Source organism: Pundamilia nyererei, unplaced genomic scaffold (genome assembly GCF_000239375.1).
Source record: "Pundamilia nyererei isolate P.nyererei 1_Seehausen unplaced genomic scaffold, PunNye1.0 scaffold00095, whole genome shotgun sequence".
NCBI lineage: Eukaryota > Metazoa > Chordata > Actinopteri > Cichliformes > Cichlidae > Pundamilia > Pundamilia nyererei.
This window is the reverse complement of record NW_005187496.1, coordinates 613,662-628,069: the sequence shown is the minus strand read 5'-3', so window position 1 is coordinate 628,069 and position 14,408 is coordinate 613,662. Positions and strand designations below refer to the sequence as shown.

General features: G+C 42.2%; 1 protein-coding gene across 2 annotated transcripts in view; it reads right to left on the bottom strand.

Moving 5' to 3' along the window:
* tmem104 (transmembrane protein 104) overlaps positions 1 to 14,408 on the bottom strand; it is a 71,319-nt gene that overhangs the window by 40,752 nt on the left and 16,159 nt on the right. For both annotated transcript variants that reach the window (XM_005739930.1, XM_013912637.1), the window contains exons 7-8: positions 8,944 to 9,043; positions 6,322 to 6,418 (exon numbers count right to left, since the gene is read on the bottom strand). In XM_005739930.1, coding sequence (XP_005739987.1) covers positions 6,322 to 6,418; positions 8,944 to 9,043 — 197 coding nt within the window. The remainder of the gene's footprint in view (positions 1 to 6,321; positions 6,419 to 8,943; positions 9,044 to 14,408) is intronic.

The window sequence follows — 14,408 nt, the reverse complement described above, 5'->3', positions numbered from 1 at the left end:
GCACGGGGACAGCTGCTGTCAAACCTAAAAATAACCCACAATCTGTTGTCCGCTGCGAACAAAGCACCCCGAGTGCTGCAGACTGTCCGTCTGGGGGAAAAAATCTGCCAAAACTGCTCAACAGATTCACACATAAAAATCTAACAATGCAGCGCCGGGCAGACGAGACGCGGCCAAACAAACCGAACAAAGTGAAGTGACGTTAGAAGCCCAGCTGCTAAACTGGTCTCAAAGATAAGATGGAGTAAAGTCTATTAATCAAACGGTAAAATTACACATCCAATATTCAGATTCCTGTTTAAGGTAATCTGAATATTACTTAATGTTACTCCCTTTTAAATAATTCAAATGTCTTTATTCTGCTGACATGGCATTATAATAACCTTCGACTTTGTGTTCATCGACAACGAGCGTCCCACTGCTGATGTGCTAACAATGGAAGCCTTAAAACGTGGACATGGTTTAGTAGTCTAGAAGGGTGTTAACATACACATGTCAGAAAGCATTGTCCTTTTAGCAGACAATGTTTGTCAAATTTCCAGGAGGGACATGATTAGAAATGCGTATATCAGAGGGACAGCTCAGGCAGGGATGGACAGTGCAGAGGGAGAGCTGATATATTGGGCAAAGGATGGTGAAGCTGGAGCTGCCAGGCATGGATGTGGTGGAGAAAGAAAAGCAGGTGGTTGGTGTGACAGAAGATGACAGAGATAGGGTGAGATGGAGGCCGATGATAGGCTGTGGCAAGCAGCCAAAAAAAAGAAAAAATGAAGATTTGTTAAACTTGAGTTTAAATCCAAAATCAAAACGAGCACACTTATAACTGTGCAAAGCACTCATTACATTCTCAGGTTAAATGTGACCATGAAATGAGAATAAACACATTATAAATGTTATTTAACAGAAAGTACCTTGGAGTTAGTTGGTTTTGTTTTCATGCATTACCTGCAAAGAGCAAAATAATATGAATCTCGTAAATGCAGCTCCTGAAGCGCTCTTTATCCTCAAAGCTGTTTATGCTGCTTTAAGTACATGATGACCATTTTATCCTGTTTCTGTCTAATCCTGTATATATCGTGCAGTGGAACAAAAGATCAGAACTGTTGTTTTTTCCCCAATATTTCTTTGTTACAGTTATTTCAAATAATGTGTAACGCTTCAGACAGAAACACGTAATGGTACATTACAACAAAGAAATAATTATACTGTAATACATAATTTTTTATGTATTGCAAAACTTAAGGTATTATACAGGAAAGAAGAAATAATTAATTTTTAAGTAAATGTGAAAACAAAAGTAAACTATGAAAATTATATAAGTAATTTAAGTAGTGCTTAAACTCCTGGTAACTTTGCAGAAAAACAAACAATGTTTCTCCATCTTACACTGTATGTAGATATAATACTGGAAAATATTGTTTGTAAGTCAATGTAATCAAATTATACATTGAAATTCCATTTATTTACGAGGCAGTTACGCTCTTAGTCAGAGGTTGTATAATAAAGTCCTACCAGCTTTTCTATCATCCGTTTTCTAAGATGTCAGTGGGACCAGTATCAATATCACTTCAGCCAATCAGGAGACGGTTAGCTTCGAGGTAGAGTAACGGGACCTAAAACGGCTCGTTTCACTCAGCGGATCAGCTGCAGGGCCTGTGGTATTAAGAATTTTTTAAAAAGAAATGCTTTGAGCGGTGAATCGTACAAAGCCACTCAAGCTCCAAAGGTACAAATGTGGCAGTGGAAATGAGCAGAACAGGGCTCCTTTAAGAGTGTGAGACGAGAACGTCCTTGAAGCTGGTCTGGCTTTAGTTAAGTATTATCTTTAAAACATCAAGGTTACAGAAAGATTCATTTAAATGCACAACTTTGGTATTTTAAGGTGTGTCGTTTGATGCCAGTTTCAATTTAAGAGAATATCTGTCCTCTAAAAAAGTAGATTAAAAAAAAAGTGTGACCCATTAGGGTGGATTGGAAATGCTTTTTAAAAAACATACAGCTGGAAGAGGATATTTCTACCGATGAATAAAGGTGAGACATGTATATTTATCATAAAGCTCGGCCTTTCAGATAGCAATTTTGAGCATGGCTTCCTGGGTGACCTGTCCTAAACTTTGCAACTGAGTGAAAGTGGTGGGTCCCAGAAATAAACTCCCAGTTCAACACAATGGAAGAAGAAGGGCAACTGAGCTCCCAATGCAACACTGAAAAAGACTTCTGGTTCTGTGTGGGGCTGGCTTTGATGGTCCCCCTGCAGGCAAAAGAAGAGCTGATAAGAAAGAGTCAATTATTTAGAGTCATCGGTCTGTGTAGTAACTTTAGGCTAGAACCTCTGACCCCACACAGACCCGAGTGAAGACGCAGGCCAGCCGACCACAGGAGTGTTTTATCCCCCCTAACAGAATTATGACTTATTGAAGATATGAAAGAAAGATCTGATGGACAAAAATACTGTTAAAATTATATTCCTAATAAAAAACAAATAAAAATGTAACAACTTATTACTTGTCAGCTGTAAGCTGATTATGATAAAGATCATATTATTTCTAGTTATTAACACAGTGAAAAATCGAACGCGAGGGGTTTAACTTTAACTCATTTAGATCAGTGTAATGAACAATAATTACATTTGTGTCATTACATAGATTTATATACAGTTCTCTGTTCCTCGTCATTTCTTCAAAGTGCAACTTTTTGCTATATAAGACTTATTCACATAATCCCATGCATGCCTGCACGCACGCACGCACACGGCATTGGCAGATATAATTATGTGACACTTTATTGCCACTTCAAATTAAATTTTGATAGAAATAAACGTTAAAAGTTGAATCTACTCTTTCGCTGTAAGAACCCTGATGTCAGTTCAAAGCGATGTAACCGATTTGGTCTTCATCGGGCGGTGACCTCGAGCTCGCACTGAGATGGTTTGCAGCCAGGTGTGAAGTGGCTTGGATTGTGAATTAGCACCTCTGAGTTTGAAAGAGCGGGGGGCCCGCTCGGGGTTGGGAATGAAGTGCTGCCCCAGGTGGAAGAGTCCTTGTCACAGGTGAGGTGAGAGCAGAGCGGGAGACTGACAGACGCAGCATCTGCAGTCATTGTCTACAGTGGTGTGGACGCTGTAACGTCCTACTTCGGTAAAGAGACACCTGAGCATGAAAGTGAATGTGTTAAGTATTAATTAATCTATGTCTCTACCCTCAACAACGGCCACAAGCTGTGTGCAGTGACCAAATTATAGGTTGGCGGATAAAATGTGGCAGAAACGGGCTCCCTCTGAAGGTTGGCTGGGCTCAGTCTTAGAGATAAGAGGAGCTCAGGATAAAGCTGCCACTCCTACAAAAGAGCCAAGTGGACGGCTTTTGGTATCTGAGGATGAAACCTCCTGAACACCACCTAGCTGAGCACTTTCCAACTGCGGCGGGACCTCGACGTACACAGCACTGCTGGAGAGATTGTATCTCTCAGCTGGCTTGGAAACAACTGCTTGCACGGTTAGTTTGGTTTAGTTTGGTTTAGTTTGGTTTAGTTTGGTTTGGTGGTTGGACAGCATGTTTCACGCCTTTCCTAAACAATACTCCATTGTTGCAAGTTTGAAATACGTCCACAGACAGCACGGTTTTCTTTTCAAGCATTTCAAAGGAACGGACAAAACCGCATAGTAGCTGTTATTAGTTAATGAGAGTCGCATATATTTATATACATATTTCTGTTATTACTTAGCCATAAAAATCTTTTTCTTGTCTCACATAATCATGATTGATTCTAACGAAACTGTTAAATTAGTCTGCAAAACTGCAACTGTAAACGAAAAGTCCGGAGATCACAAATCAGCATTATTTAAATTAGTTTTATATAATAAGAAGCTTCACCCCAAAGGAGACAAAGGAGAGAAAAGTTCATTTATTAGGAAATTATTTTGTCTGCTCATTCTGTTAAACATAAGCAAGGACTGGACGAAGAGCGAGAGAGAGAGGAGAGAGGCGAGGCTCCGAAATTATTCAGGAGAAGATCAGCACATCGATCACTGTCTCAGTGCAAAGTTAAAGCTCGAGTGGAAATCACAGTTAAGACTTCAAGGACACAAAACACTTCCTGTGGGCAGCCGAGGTGGGGGTGTGCAGGGTGTCGGGGGAAGTTTGAGTGAAGAAGAGAACAGAAAATGTTGTTAAGATCAGAGTCTGACAGAAATGGAGGCTGGGCACATTACGCCTTGTTCTTATGGGAGATAAAAATATCCATGCAGGGTGTACGAACATGGGCTGCTTGGGCCAAAAGAATATTTTTATCCGGTGCCCAGTGAAGTCATCACTGTGGAAAACTGTTCCCTGGAAAACATGCTGTACTTGCACTGCTGAACAAACCGTTTCTATTCAAACCTCCTGTACTGTCTTTGCTTTTTATGCTGGAAACAAACAACAAAGTCCACAAACTCTCACTGACACCTGTTTTTCCTCGCATGTGGTTCCCACATTTAACCACGGTCATGCTGTTTGTAAATGCGACTTGACTGAGACACATCGAGCTGAACAGAACCTGAGGGGACCATGAACTAAGGGTTAGCAGGAAATTTGGGGCTTGTTAGTATCTCAAATGTCCAGAGCTGCAGTTTTAACTCCACAGGAAATCCAAAATTGTCACATATTATTGTAATAAAGAGTTAATGAATAAACAAAGTTGTGTAGGAAATGCAAACTATATGCAACACATTGCATGTGATGCAGAAAATCCATAAATATATTTTTATGTTTACTGATAAAAAGCTGCAGCAATTAGAAAATGGATCAGTTAATCTTTAGACTATTTTCCAAGAATATTCAATCCATAAAATTAATTTCGCTTTGATCTGGCCACAAATTGATTTCCACATCTTCTTCATTAGGGTATGAGACAGACCTGAACGCACTCACTAGCCTGTCCTGTGTAAATAAATGAGACACAAACCAGCCCTGAGAAAGTCCTGAGTGGTAAAATAATACATATTAATCCATGAATTCAGAAGATTGCTGATTTTCTGCAAACGTTGTTCTCTTGATTTGCTCTGGGTCTCTTTTTTTTATGACTGAAACAAGCGGCATGCATTTTGTGCAAAGGAAGAGTCAAGTATCTGCTTTTTATGTTACAGCCCGAAGCAGAAAGCCTGACCACAGGACAGCTGCCTCCTTCATCAAAGACCCTACTCCAACATGGTCTGTTCACACTTCTACCCTCGTGTGGAGGTATGAAAGTGTGAAATCTAAGATCTGCAGACTAAAGAACTCTTTCTTCCTGCTGCCATTAAACAGAAGTTAATCTTGGCCTACTTTCATCTGCTACTGTCTGCATTTCTCACTTTGCACACTCACAGCTGTCTACTGCACATACAGCTGATCAAGTACTCCAAACTATCCACAATATGCACATAACTCACGGGAGGTCAGATTCTTTCATTTTATTTCTATAGTTCTATTTTTTGCACATATGTGATTTTATAACCGCTTTTAATTATAATTTATTCCATTTATCTGTTTTATATGTGGATTTTGCTGTTTGCCATCTCTTGTGGACATCAGTGGAAGAATTGCACAGTTGTAAAGGGACTGGTAAATGGACTGGTTCTTATATAGCGCTTTTCTACTCTTCTGAGCACTCAAAGCGCTTTACACAACTTGTGCATTCACCCATTCGCACCCATTCGCACCAGCACATTTTTCCTAGGTGCTTTCTAACTGACATTCACACACATTCATACTCCGATGGACGCATCGGAGAGCAATTTGAGCTACAGCCACCCAGCGAAATGACAATAACACTTTGAAACCAAATTGAAAAGCCTGGTTAGGTTGAACCAACACAGCAAGATGTATTCTGTTGTTGCCAACTTTCTCAATTAGATTTTTAAAAACATGTTTAATATTTGCAAAAGCCGCACAGGAGTCACACAGAGAAATGTGAAAGCTGTCCACTTCTGTGCACATTTCAGCCAGAAGACAAACCAAAAGAACAAAGTACTGCATGTCCACTGATCCAGAGGATACTTTCAGCTGCTATGAATACAGGCGTGGCTTTAAACTGTCACACCTTTTTGGTGTGTCCCGAACAAAAAACACTATAAATGAATCTATAGTTGGTAGCTTGCACTGGTTAGTTGGATGTTGGAGGGATTTGTCAGAGCAGCTACAGTCTGCCAGCTCTCCACAGTTTGGCCTTGGTCCTAACATTTTGAGGTCAACTGACTGTGGCTGCAGAACTGGGCTAAGTTCCACTTCCTGAGGCTTGAAAAGTGACCGTTAGCTGGAAACTGATAAAAGTAGGTTAAAAATTGAATAAATAAACACTTACCAGAAACACCCGGTACGCATCTTTCCTCGTGACAGAGCCCCAGCACGGATCTGTGTCGTTGTACTTGACACTTCCAGCGCTGCAGGAGTGGTTTCCACTGCAGGCAATCACAAAAAAAGAGCTTCATGTTAAACCCCGTCACCTGTCGGCTGTGTGAAACAAACAAACTGTCGCCGCAGCTCTAACTCTGACGTACAAACTTTTATCAAAGGTTTAATTTAAAATGTCTGTGTTTACACAGACGAAGATTTCCACTGAAGGAAAAGCTTTAGAGCGTATCGCTTAAGAGCGATCACTAAGCCTGTCATTGTGGGCGACCGTGGCTCAGGGGGTTGGGAAGCGTATCTGTAACCGGAAGGTCGCCGGTTCGATCCCTGGGCTCTCTGTCCTGGTTGTTGTGTCCTTGGGCAAGACACTTTACCCTACCGCCTACTGGTGTTGGCCAGAGGGGCCGATGGCGCGAAATGGCAGCCTCGCTTCTGTCAGTCTGCCCCAGCTGTGGCTACAACTGTAGCTGCCTCCACCAGTGAGTGAATGTGAGAGTGAATGAATAGTGGCATTGTAAAGCGCTTTGGGTGCCTTGAAAAGCGCTATATAAATCCAATCCATTATTATTATTATTATTATTGTTGCGTAACATAGCAAGCGTTAGGAAAATCATCTAGTTCTGTCAGTGTTACTCGGAGGTCTCCAGTTTGTGCCTTCAGGCGAGGCAAACTGCCTCTGAAGTCTCAGTTACAGCTCACATTTGTTCTAGCTGGAAGGTTAGCAAGGTTGGCACCAGAGTGAGGAGAATTTAATACAATGAGACAGCATCAGCATGCCACACCCCTGGACAGGATGGAGAGGTCAGTTTTGTCATAACACCAATTAGAAGAGGGAAGGACACGTTAAATACGAGGGGGGGCATCCCTTATATGGTCACGAGGAGAAGCCATGAACTTAAAGCGAGAAAGATGGGAGAAAGAACGACTTTTTCAGACAGATGAACAGAGGCGCTGCACCAAGGCCCAGTTTAAGAGAAACAAGGAACATTTTGAACAGGAAATCATGCAAAGCTACCCTAGCAGAGTCAAAGAACAAAGACATGGAGCTGAAAATGAGAACCACAGGTCCCCTTTAAGCACATGTAGCATGTTTTTCCTTCTGCTTCTATTTTGGCTTGTGTTTTAAAGCCACCACACCTGTTTCCTCTACAGTGGCCCTTTTTTGCCCCTCTCCAAAAGCCTGAATGTTTACCAAGGGTTGGATTGTTCCCCCATTAATGGCTGAGAATAGACTGCTCTCAGACAGCTCGGTTTTACACTGCTGCTGCTGCCATGTTGGTTTATTTCACTGAAATAAATCAGTTAATAAAGGACTGTGCATTATAGCTTCCTTAAAACTCCTTTGAAACTGCCTGAAACTATTAAAAACATCTCTGTCAGAAACTGTCACAATCCTCAAATAATAAAAAAAACACTGAAGGCAGAATGACTATTTCTGTGATCTGGGCTCTGAAGGGCTCAGTCCACTATAACTATATATGAAATACCTCATTTTCACCCAGACACTCGCAATAAAAACCTTTCTGGAAGCAAATCAACACGACTCCGTCGCCAGCAGCAGCCAGTATGAGGTGAGCAGGCCTAAAAGTGAGAGCGAGGCTTTATTGTCTTAATCTCGGGTTCAGCAGGTCACAACAGGACTAAAGAGAAAGGACAGAGGAGCCAATGAGAAGACGGGCGTGCTTCATTGTGCCAAAAGTAAAAAGCACAAAGGTTATGAATACTTTTCATGAAGAATATCACAAGTAATCCCTAATTTTCAGCTTCGTATTTTTAAGCTTGGACTCTACTTGAGCAGCTTTGCCACTTTAGCCCCACCCCCTTTAAGGCTGCACCTCCTATTAGCCAACTTTGTGATTGGCTGCCCCTCAAAGAAATGTTCTGAATGCCAGGTGGGCGGGGTTTCTGCACTCAAAGTGGAACAAACGGTTTTTGCAAAATAATGTTTAATGAAGGCGTAATTTCAGCAAAATAGCTAAATATTTATTACACTGTCTCCTACACTACTGTCCAAATTAATCTGAGTAAATAAATTAATACAGTTTCAATAATACAATATTTATGCCCTTTCATTTTTGTTACAAAGTCAATACCCATAAAAGAACTGAGACTAATACTTATCAATAGTCCCGATAAGATTCTACAGCAGCACCCGTTTCCAAACAATAGGAACAAATTAGACATGAAGTTAAACCACAACAGAAATTTCCACGTGTTCACAAAAACGGGAGGCTGCTCCCAGGAAAATGCTTTGGAGCGCCTCACTTCATGTCTCAAAGCAAAATGGGGCTTGCAGCAGAGAGGGGCCTTGTTGCTTAATGTTAATTAATTCTGTACAACTTCACAAGCACCTCCTATGAACTGGCTCTATGAAGTCCAGCGAGTAGAAGCTCCTGAGTATTTATGAGTCTGACCGGAATGAAATCACTAAAGTGAGAAGAGATTACCTGTACATACACTGACCTCTATGGTTGGAAACATTAGTCTCTATATTAATCATGGCTAAGGACAAGCAGAGTAGGTCTACTTCTAATATAATCTCGTTATTTCGAAATAAATCCAAAAATAATCCTACCAGGCAACTTCCATCAGCGATATCGGCACAGCTGCTGCGTAGATGGCCAGGTCTCCATAAAGATAGACTATGATGCAGATGTAGAACATATTGACGCCAACTGAAAGACAAAAACAAAGACATTAATATATTAATGAGTCAGGGATACATTGTACTCAGTGCTGAGAAAAGCTACGGACGTTAGTCATGACCAAATTCTGACAAATGGTTTGGTCAACCCAATCAAAGGACCTTATCTTGGTCTCGTCTTGTAGTCTCAGACAAATGCTCAGAATGAAATGAGGATTAATTCAAATTTGATCCTTCAATCTGGGTCCAGAGCCTCACTACAAGACATCCATCCAGGTCCAAGTTTGAGTCAGGGGGCAGTGGTTTAAACAGAGTGTCAAGACCTCCCCCCTGCCCAACTTCTCCAGCTCTACCAGGAGACACTAAGGCAAGGGTGGGAAACTCCAGGCCTCAAAGACCGTTGTCCTGCAGGTTTAAGATCTCACCAAGAGTCACACCTGAATCAAATAATTAGTTCATTACCAGGCCTCTGCAGAACTTCAACACATGCTGAGGAGGTCATTTAGCCATTTAAATCAGCTGCGTTGGATCAAAGGCACGTCTAAAACGTGCAGGACACCGGCCCTTGAGGGCTGTAGTTGGACACCCCTGCACTAAGACATTCCCTGTCAGCCAAGAGATCTGATCTCCTGGGTCTGCACCGGGGCCTCCCCCACCAAGAACACCTCACCTAGGAAGAACCCAGCAGGCATCATGGTCAACTGACTCCTCGAAACTCTGAGCTGCTCCTAAAGGACCGAGCTCCTCACCCTCTCGCTAAGATGAGACATCCTTCAAAGGAAGCTCAGTTCCACCTCTTGTATCAGCATCTCATTCTTTCCCTAACCAAAGTGGATGGAGACTGACCTGTAAATCAACAACTCTGCTTTCATGATCAGCTCTCCTTTCACAACAACAGACCAGTATGACATCCATGCACTGTGGAAACTACCTACAACTAAGGATACTCAAAACTGCCATAAATATACAGTCTACATGATGGGATATTTATATTTGAGGACAGGAGTCTTTTTCAGAGTTTCACATAGAAGGGTAGTGCGTTGATGGATGGTTGGTTTCCAGGCTCGGTGAGGTGTTTAAGGACAACTTGGATCCAAACTGAGTGCAGATGGCAACTCCACCATCAGGGATTAACAGGCAGGCGGCAGACACGGGGACAGAGCCATCACAGCCTGGTGTGGGTCACTCCTGTGTGTACGTACCACTCCCCATTAAAGCTTATAATTTGGTAATTACGTTTGTGTGACGCAGACAATCTTTACAGATCACCAAAGCACGGCTGGTTTCTCCACGTGAATAAAAACAAAGTAACACGAGATCAATAAGTGACAAGGAGACGCATTTTTCATTTTTAGCGTCCGTCTCAACATTTCATCATGAAATATGAGCGACGGACCACGAGTGTGAAACTTTGCCATCTCTATTAAAATGTACTCTCATCTACACCTCTGCTCATTACATCCCTCCATCCCTTTTCTGGGACAGCGGCCTGCACGGCATAGGCACGTCTTACTGGTTCAATGAAATATATTAATAGCGTTAATTAAAAAAACTAATCGCTCCATGAAGGGAATTTTCCTCATCAGCCTTTACTCTTTACAAGTTCTTTAACCATCTGTCCTCCTCTCGCCATGCAGCCAAGATCGAGAGCTTTCACCAGCAGACACATCAACACGGTGCCCCACACATCCATCATCCTCTTGAATTCTTAGAAGGGGTTTCGACCGTCCAACCGGACCCCTCAGCTAATTCATTACTGCCAAGGAAATTAGAGCATACAGTCGATTAAAAAGAAATAAAAGTTGACAGATTTACGGCTTTAAGGGCTACACTGCTTCTTTTATGGCTGAGGGTGCCCATCAAACAGTTAAATTAAGCAGTGACAGAAGTTGAAAACACGAGGAAGTGGCAGCCTAATAAACAACCATTCATCTCGTTGTAATTAAAGCTGTCAGCTGACTCACAACAGTCAGAATGCAACATTAGAGTCTGGAGCCCTAAAAGAGTAATCCGAGTCTAATTTAGCCCAGACTCTATTAGAGTGTGCTGGTTATTATCATTATAAGAAAATGAAACAATTAATCATGTGGTCAATACAGTGTCAAAATGGAACACACCCATTACATTTTAACAGCATATGTACCACATGTCATGGTGAACGGCTCGTTCTGTTAAGAACAAAGACGCAGACCCATGAAACATAAACAGGACTACAAAGGCCTGCACAAAGAACACCCTTACTGCAATTAAAAGGGGAGCAGCAGCCAGGTGCTGCTATCAAATGCACTTCATTAATTAATCACCAGTAAATGTGAGAACCTCTATAAAAGCTGTAGTTTTGGCAGCCAAAGATCTGACCGTGCAAAAAACCCAAGAACTGCATCTCAGACTTCACAGGCCTCAGTTAGCACGTTAAAGGTCAAAGTTCATGAAAGCACAATTAGAAAAGTCTGCACAAGTACGGCTTGTTTGAAAAAAACATGGCAGTACGGACAAACCGCAAGACCTCTGGAACAATGTCCTTTAAAGAGATGAGACCGAATTGGAGACAACTGACGATAATGCACAGCACCACAATCAGAGGAAACCAAACACAGAACATCAATAACAACACCTCATACAAAGGTGATGGTTAGAGCACCTTGCAGCCACTGAGTCGCCCATAAACTCCTCAGTATACCAAAGTGTTAAAGCTTGGTCCAAACTGGATCATAAAACAGGACAATGATCTCAAGCACAAATCTACAGCAGAAAAGCTGAAAAAGAATAAAAGGTGCAGTCTTCCAAAGTCCAGACCTCAACCTGAGCTCCACAAAGCTGCAAACCTCTATGACCTGAAGCAGCGCTGTAAAGAAGAAGGATGTGACAGACTGATGAAGTCATATAGAAAGCTGTTACTTCAAATCATTGCTGCTAAATGTGGTTCTGCATGCTGCTGGAATACGGTGTGAGCTTAGACGTTAACCTGCTTGCTTTGTCTGCACTGAGTCTGGCTTTCACACCAAGGTCACTGCGCCTTCATATTCTAATACTACAGAAAGTACAGGTGCAGGAATTAAATGGCAGATATTTCCACACAGTCCCAAGTTCAGAGTCTGCTGCAAACTAACGAAGCACTGTGGTCAGCACCTCGCATTACGATGGCCTAAAAATGTCCGGGTTCAGACTGGACAGCCATTAATAATTTGATCATGGATGAGACTTATCATTGAGAAACAGGTAGCAGGGTATTCTGCTGCTGCAGTCGGTAAATGATAGAAAGGCGAGTGCTCCACATGACCACGGGCGTGCAGGCCTTCGCTGCACCGCAACTAATTTTTCCCAATTACTCCGAGCCGCAGGCACGCGGGCTACAAAATGGGCCTTCGTGTAAGAGCTGAGGACTCCGTGTAGCTGTGAAACACCGCCGCCATCCATCAGCACATTTCCTCTGACTGACAGCAGACATGAAAACCTGCCCGGGAGGAACTGAGAGAACAGCACAAAGACCACATTTAGTTAAGACTACAAGGAGACTTTGGAGGAATTTAATACCATTTAAGTCTTAAAAGGAATGGGATAATATTTTATTCGTACTCTAGTACTAAGCCACCTGTGGCCTGCTCTTTAAGGTGAAGCAGTTTGGTTTTGTGATGCCTGAAAATGAGCTGTCATCTTATGGAAAACCTCTGAAATAAAAGGAAGAAAGAGAATATTAACTTTTATTCGGACCTCAGTAGTCGCCCTGTCCTCAGATTCCAGTTCTATCAAAGGGAAATTCTGATGAACACAAACTACAAACAGTCGCTAATCAAACCGATGGACGGCTTGACATATTTATCATGTAGAAAAACTGAGACGTGCTGCTGAAATTGCATTTCTTTATCTTATATTAGTATACTTCAGGGATGAATGTGTAGTTACCCGTCTTTACACTCACAGAAAGAGGAGTTTCACTCGTCCAGCTGTATGTGGCCATCGATGTGAAATGAGTTTGACATCCCAGCGCTAAACACTAATCTCTCACTAATCTCTCAGATTAACATCTGGAGAATATCTCCCTTCTAAGTCGGAGCAGAAGTTAGTCAGTTGCTGTGTCATTCTCGTGTAACCAGCGACACAATAACCAAAAACAGTAACTGCGATAATGAGTCCGTGTACATCAATGGATCCTAAATGCTTAAATGCATTTTAAATGGCACAAAATACAAAAGAAATGCTCTCACTAACAACATGCACATTGATTATTATGTTTTGCAATAAAGTAAAACGTGATGCAAAAAAAGTTTTACTTATAATTTTTTTGTCCAAACACAAAGAGACAAAATTCCCGAGAAGCTTCATTGTTTGGTCATTTCATCTGCAAACTGTGGCATCAACACAACGCCAGAAACGCTGACTCTCACCTCGAGGTGGTTTTCTAAATGATTGCCTACTAGGATATTCTGCAGTAACAGAAGTCGTAAAGTCCAGGAATTACATTAAACACTTGGCTTTCCATCAATCTGATTCCACGAGTCGGTCTTTCGCTCTCGCACCGATGGACGGCAGTTTGTCCGTTTCACAGATTGCAACAGCAGCGAGAGGGCTGGACAGCATCAGATCACGGGAGGAGACAGCTGAATGACAATGAAGACAAGACAGGAAGTGCTGGCACTAGCTAGTTAGCAAAATAAAAGTATTGCCTACTTGTGAATCTGCGTGGAAGGGGACTGCTTTATCACATGGATGAAAGCACTGCAAGTTACAAAGACAAAAGCATTCAGTAGTACAAGGGGGGATACAACAGAAGTAAAGCCTTCAGGGAGGAGACTGAACTTGTGCTGTTGACCTGCTGTGTTGATCACAACAAAACTTTAATTAAATTATCCTAAAACTGCTACAGGAAACAGGCGTGTGTGTGACTTATAGAAAAAGATGAGGAGCCATGCTGGAGCAAACGTGTCCCTTCATCTTCCCAGTGGCTCGGGCCCTGCTGGTTTTCATTTTGCCAGAGCTCTGCATGCACAAGTATGACATTTAAGTAAAAGTCACTCAAGTATTAAAAATGGATGTGCCCATGTTTGGCTCTCATTAAAGACAGAGGTCTGTGTTACGACAGATAAATCAGTATTCATGTCCACGGCCCTCCATATGTCAGGGGAAGGACGGCTTGCGTTGAAGAAACAAGCGTTCTGTTTGCAGAGCCGTGGACAAACAGCAAATCATATCAAAAGTATGAAACGCCGGGACGAGACGCTGATGCGAGGATGGCACTCGCCTCCCTCTCTCTCTGCCTTTGTGACTTTAGCCAAAGTCGTCTCCTAATCAACTTTCAAATCGTCAATGTGAAGGTTATAGTAGCACCTTTCCACAGAGGTGCAGATAAACCTGCCTCCATCAACATTCCTGTCAGTGGCTGCAGGTCAGGCTGATAC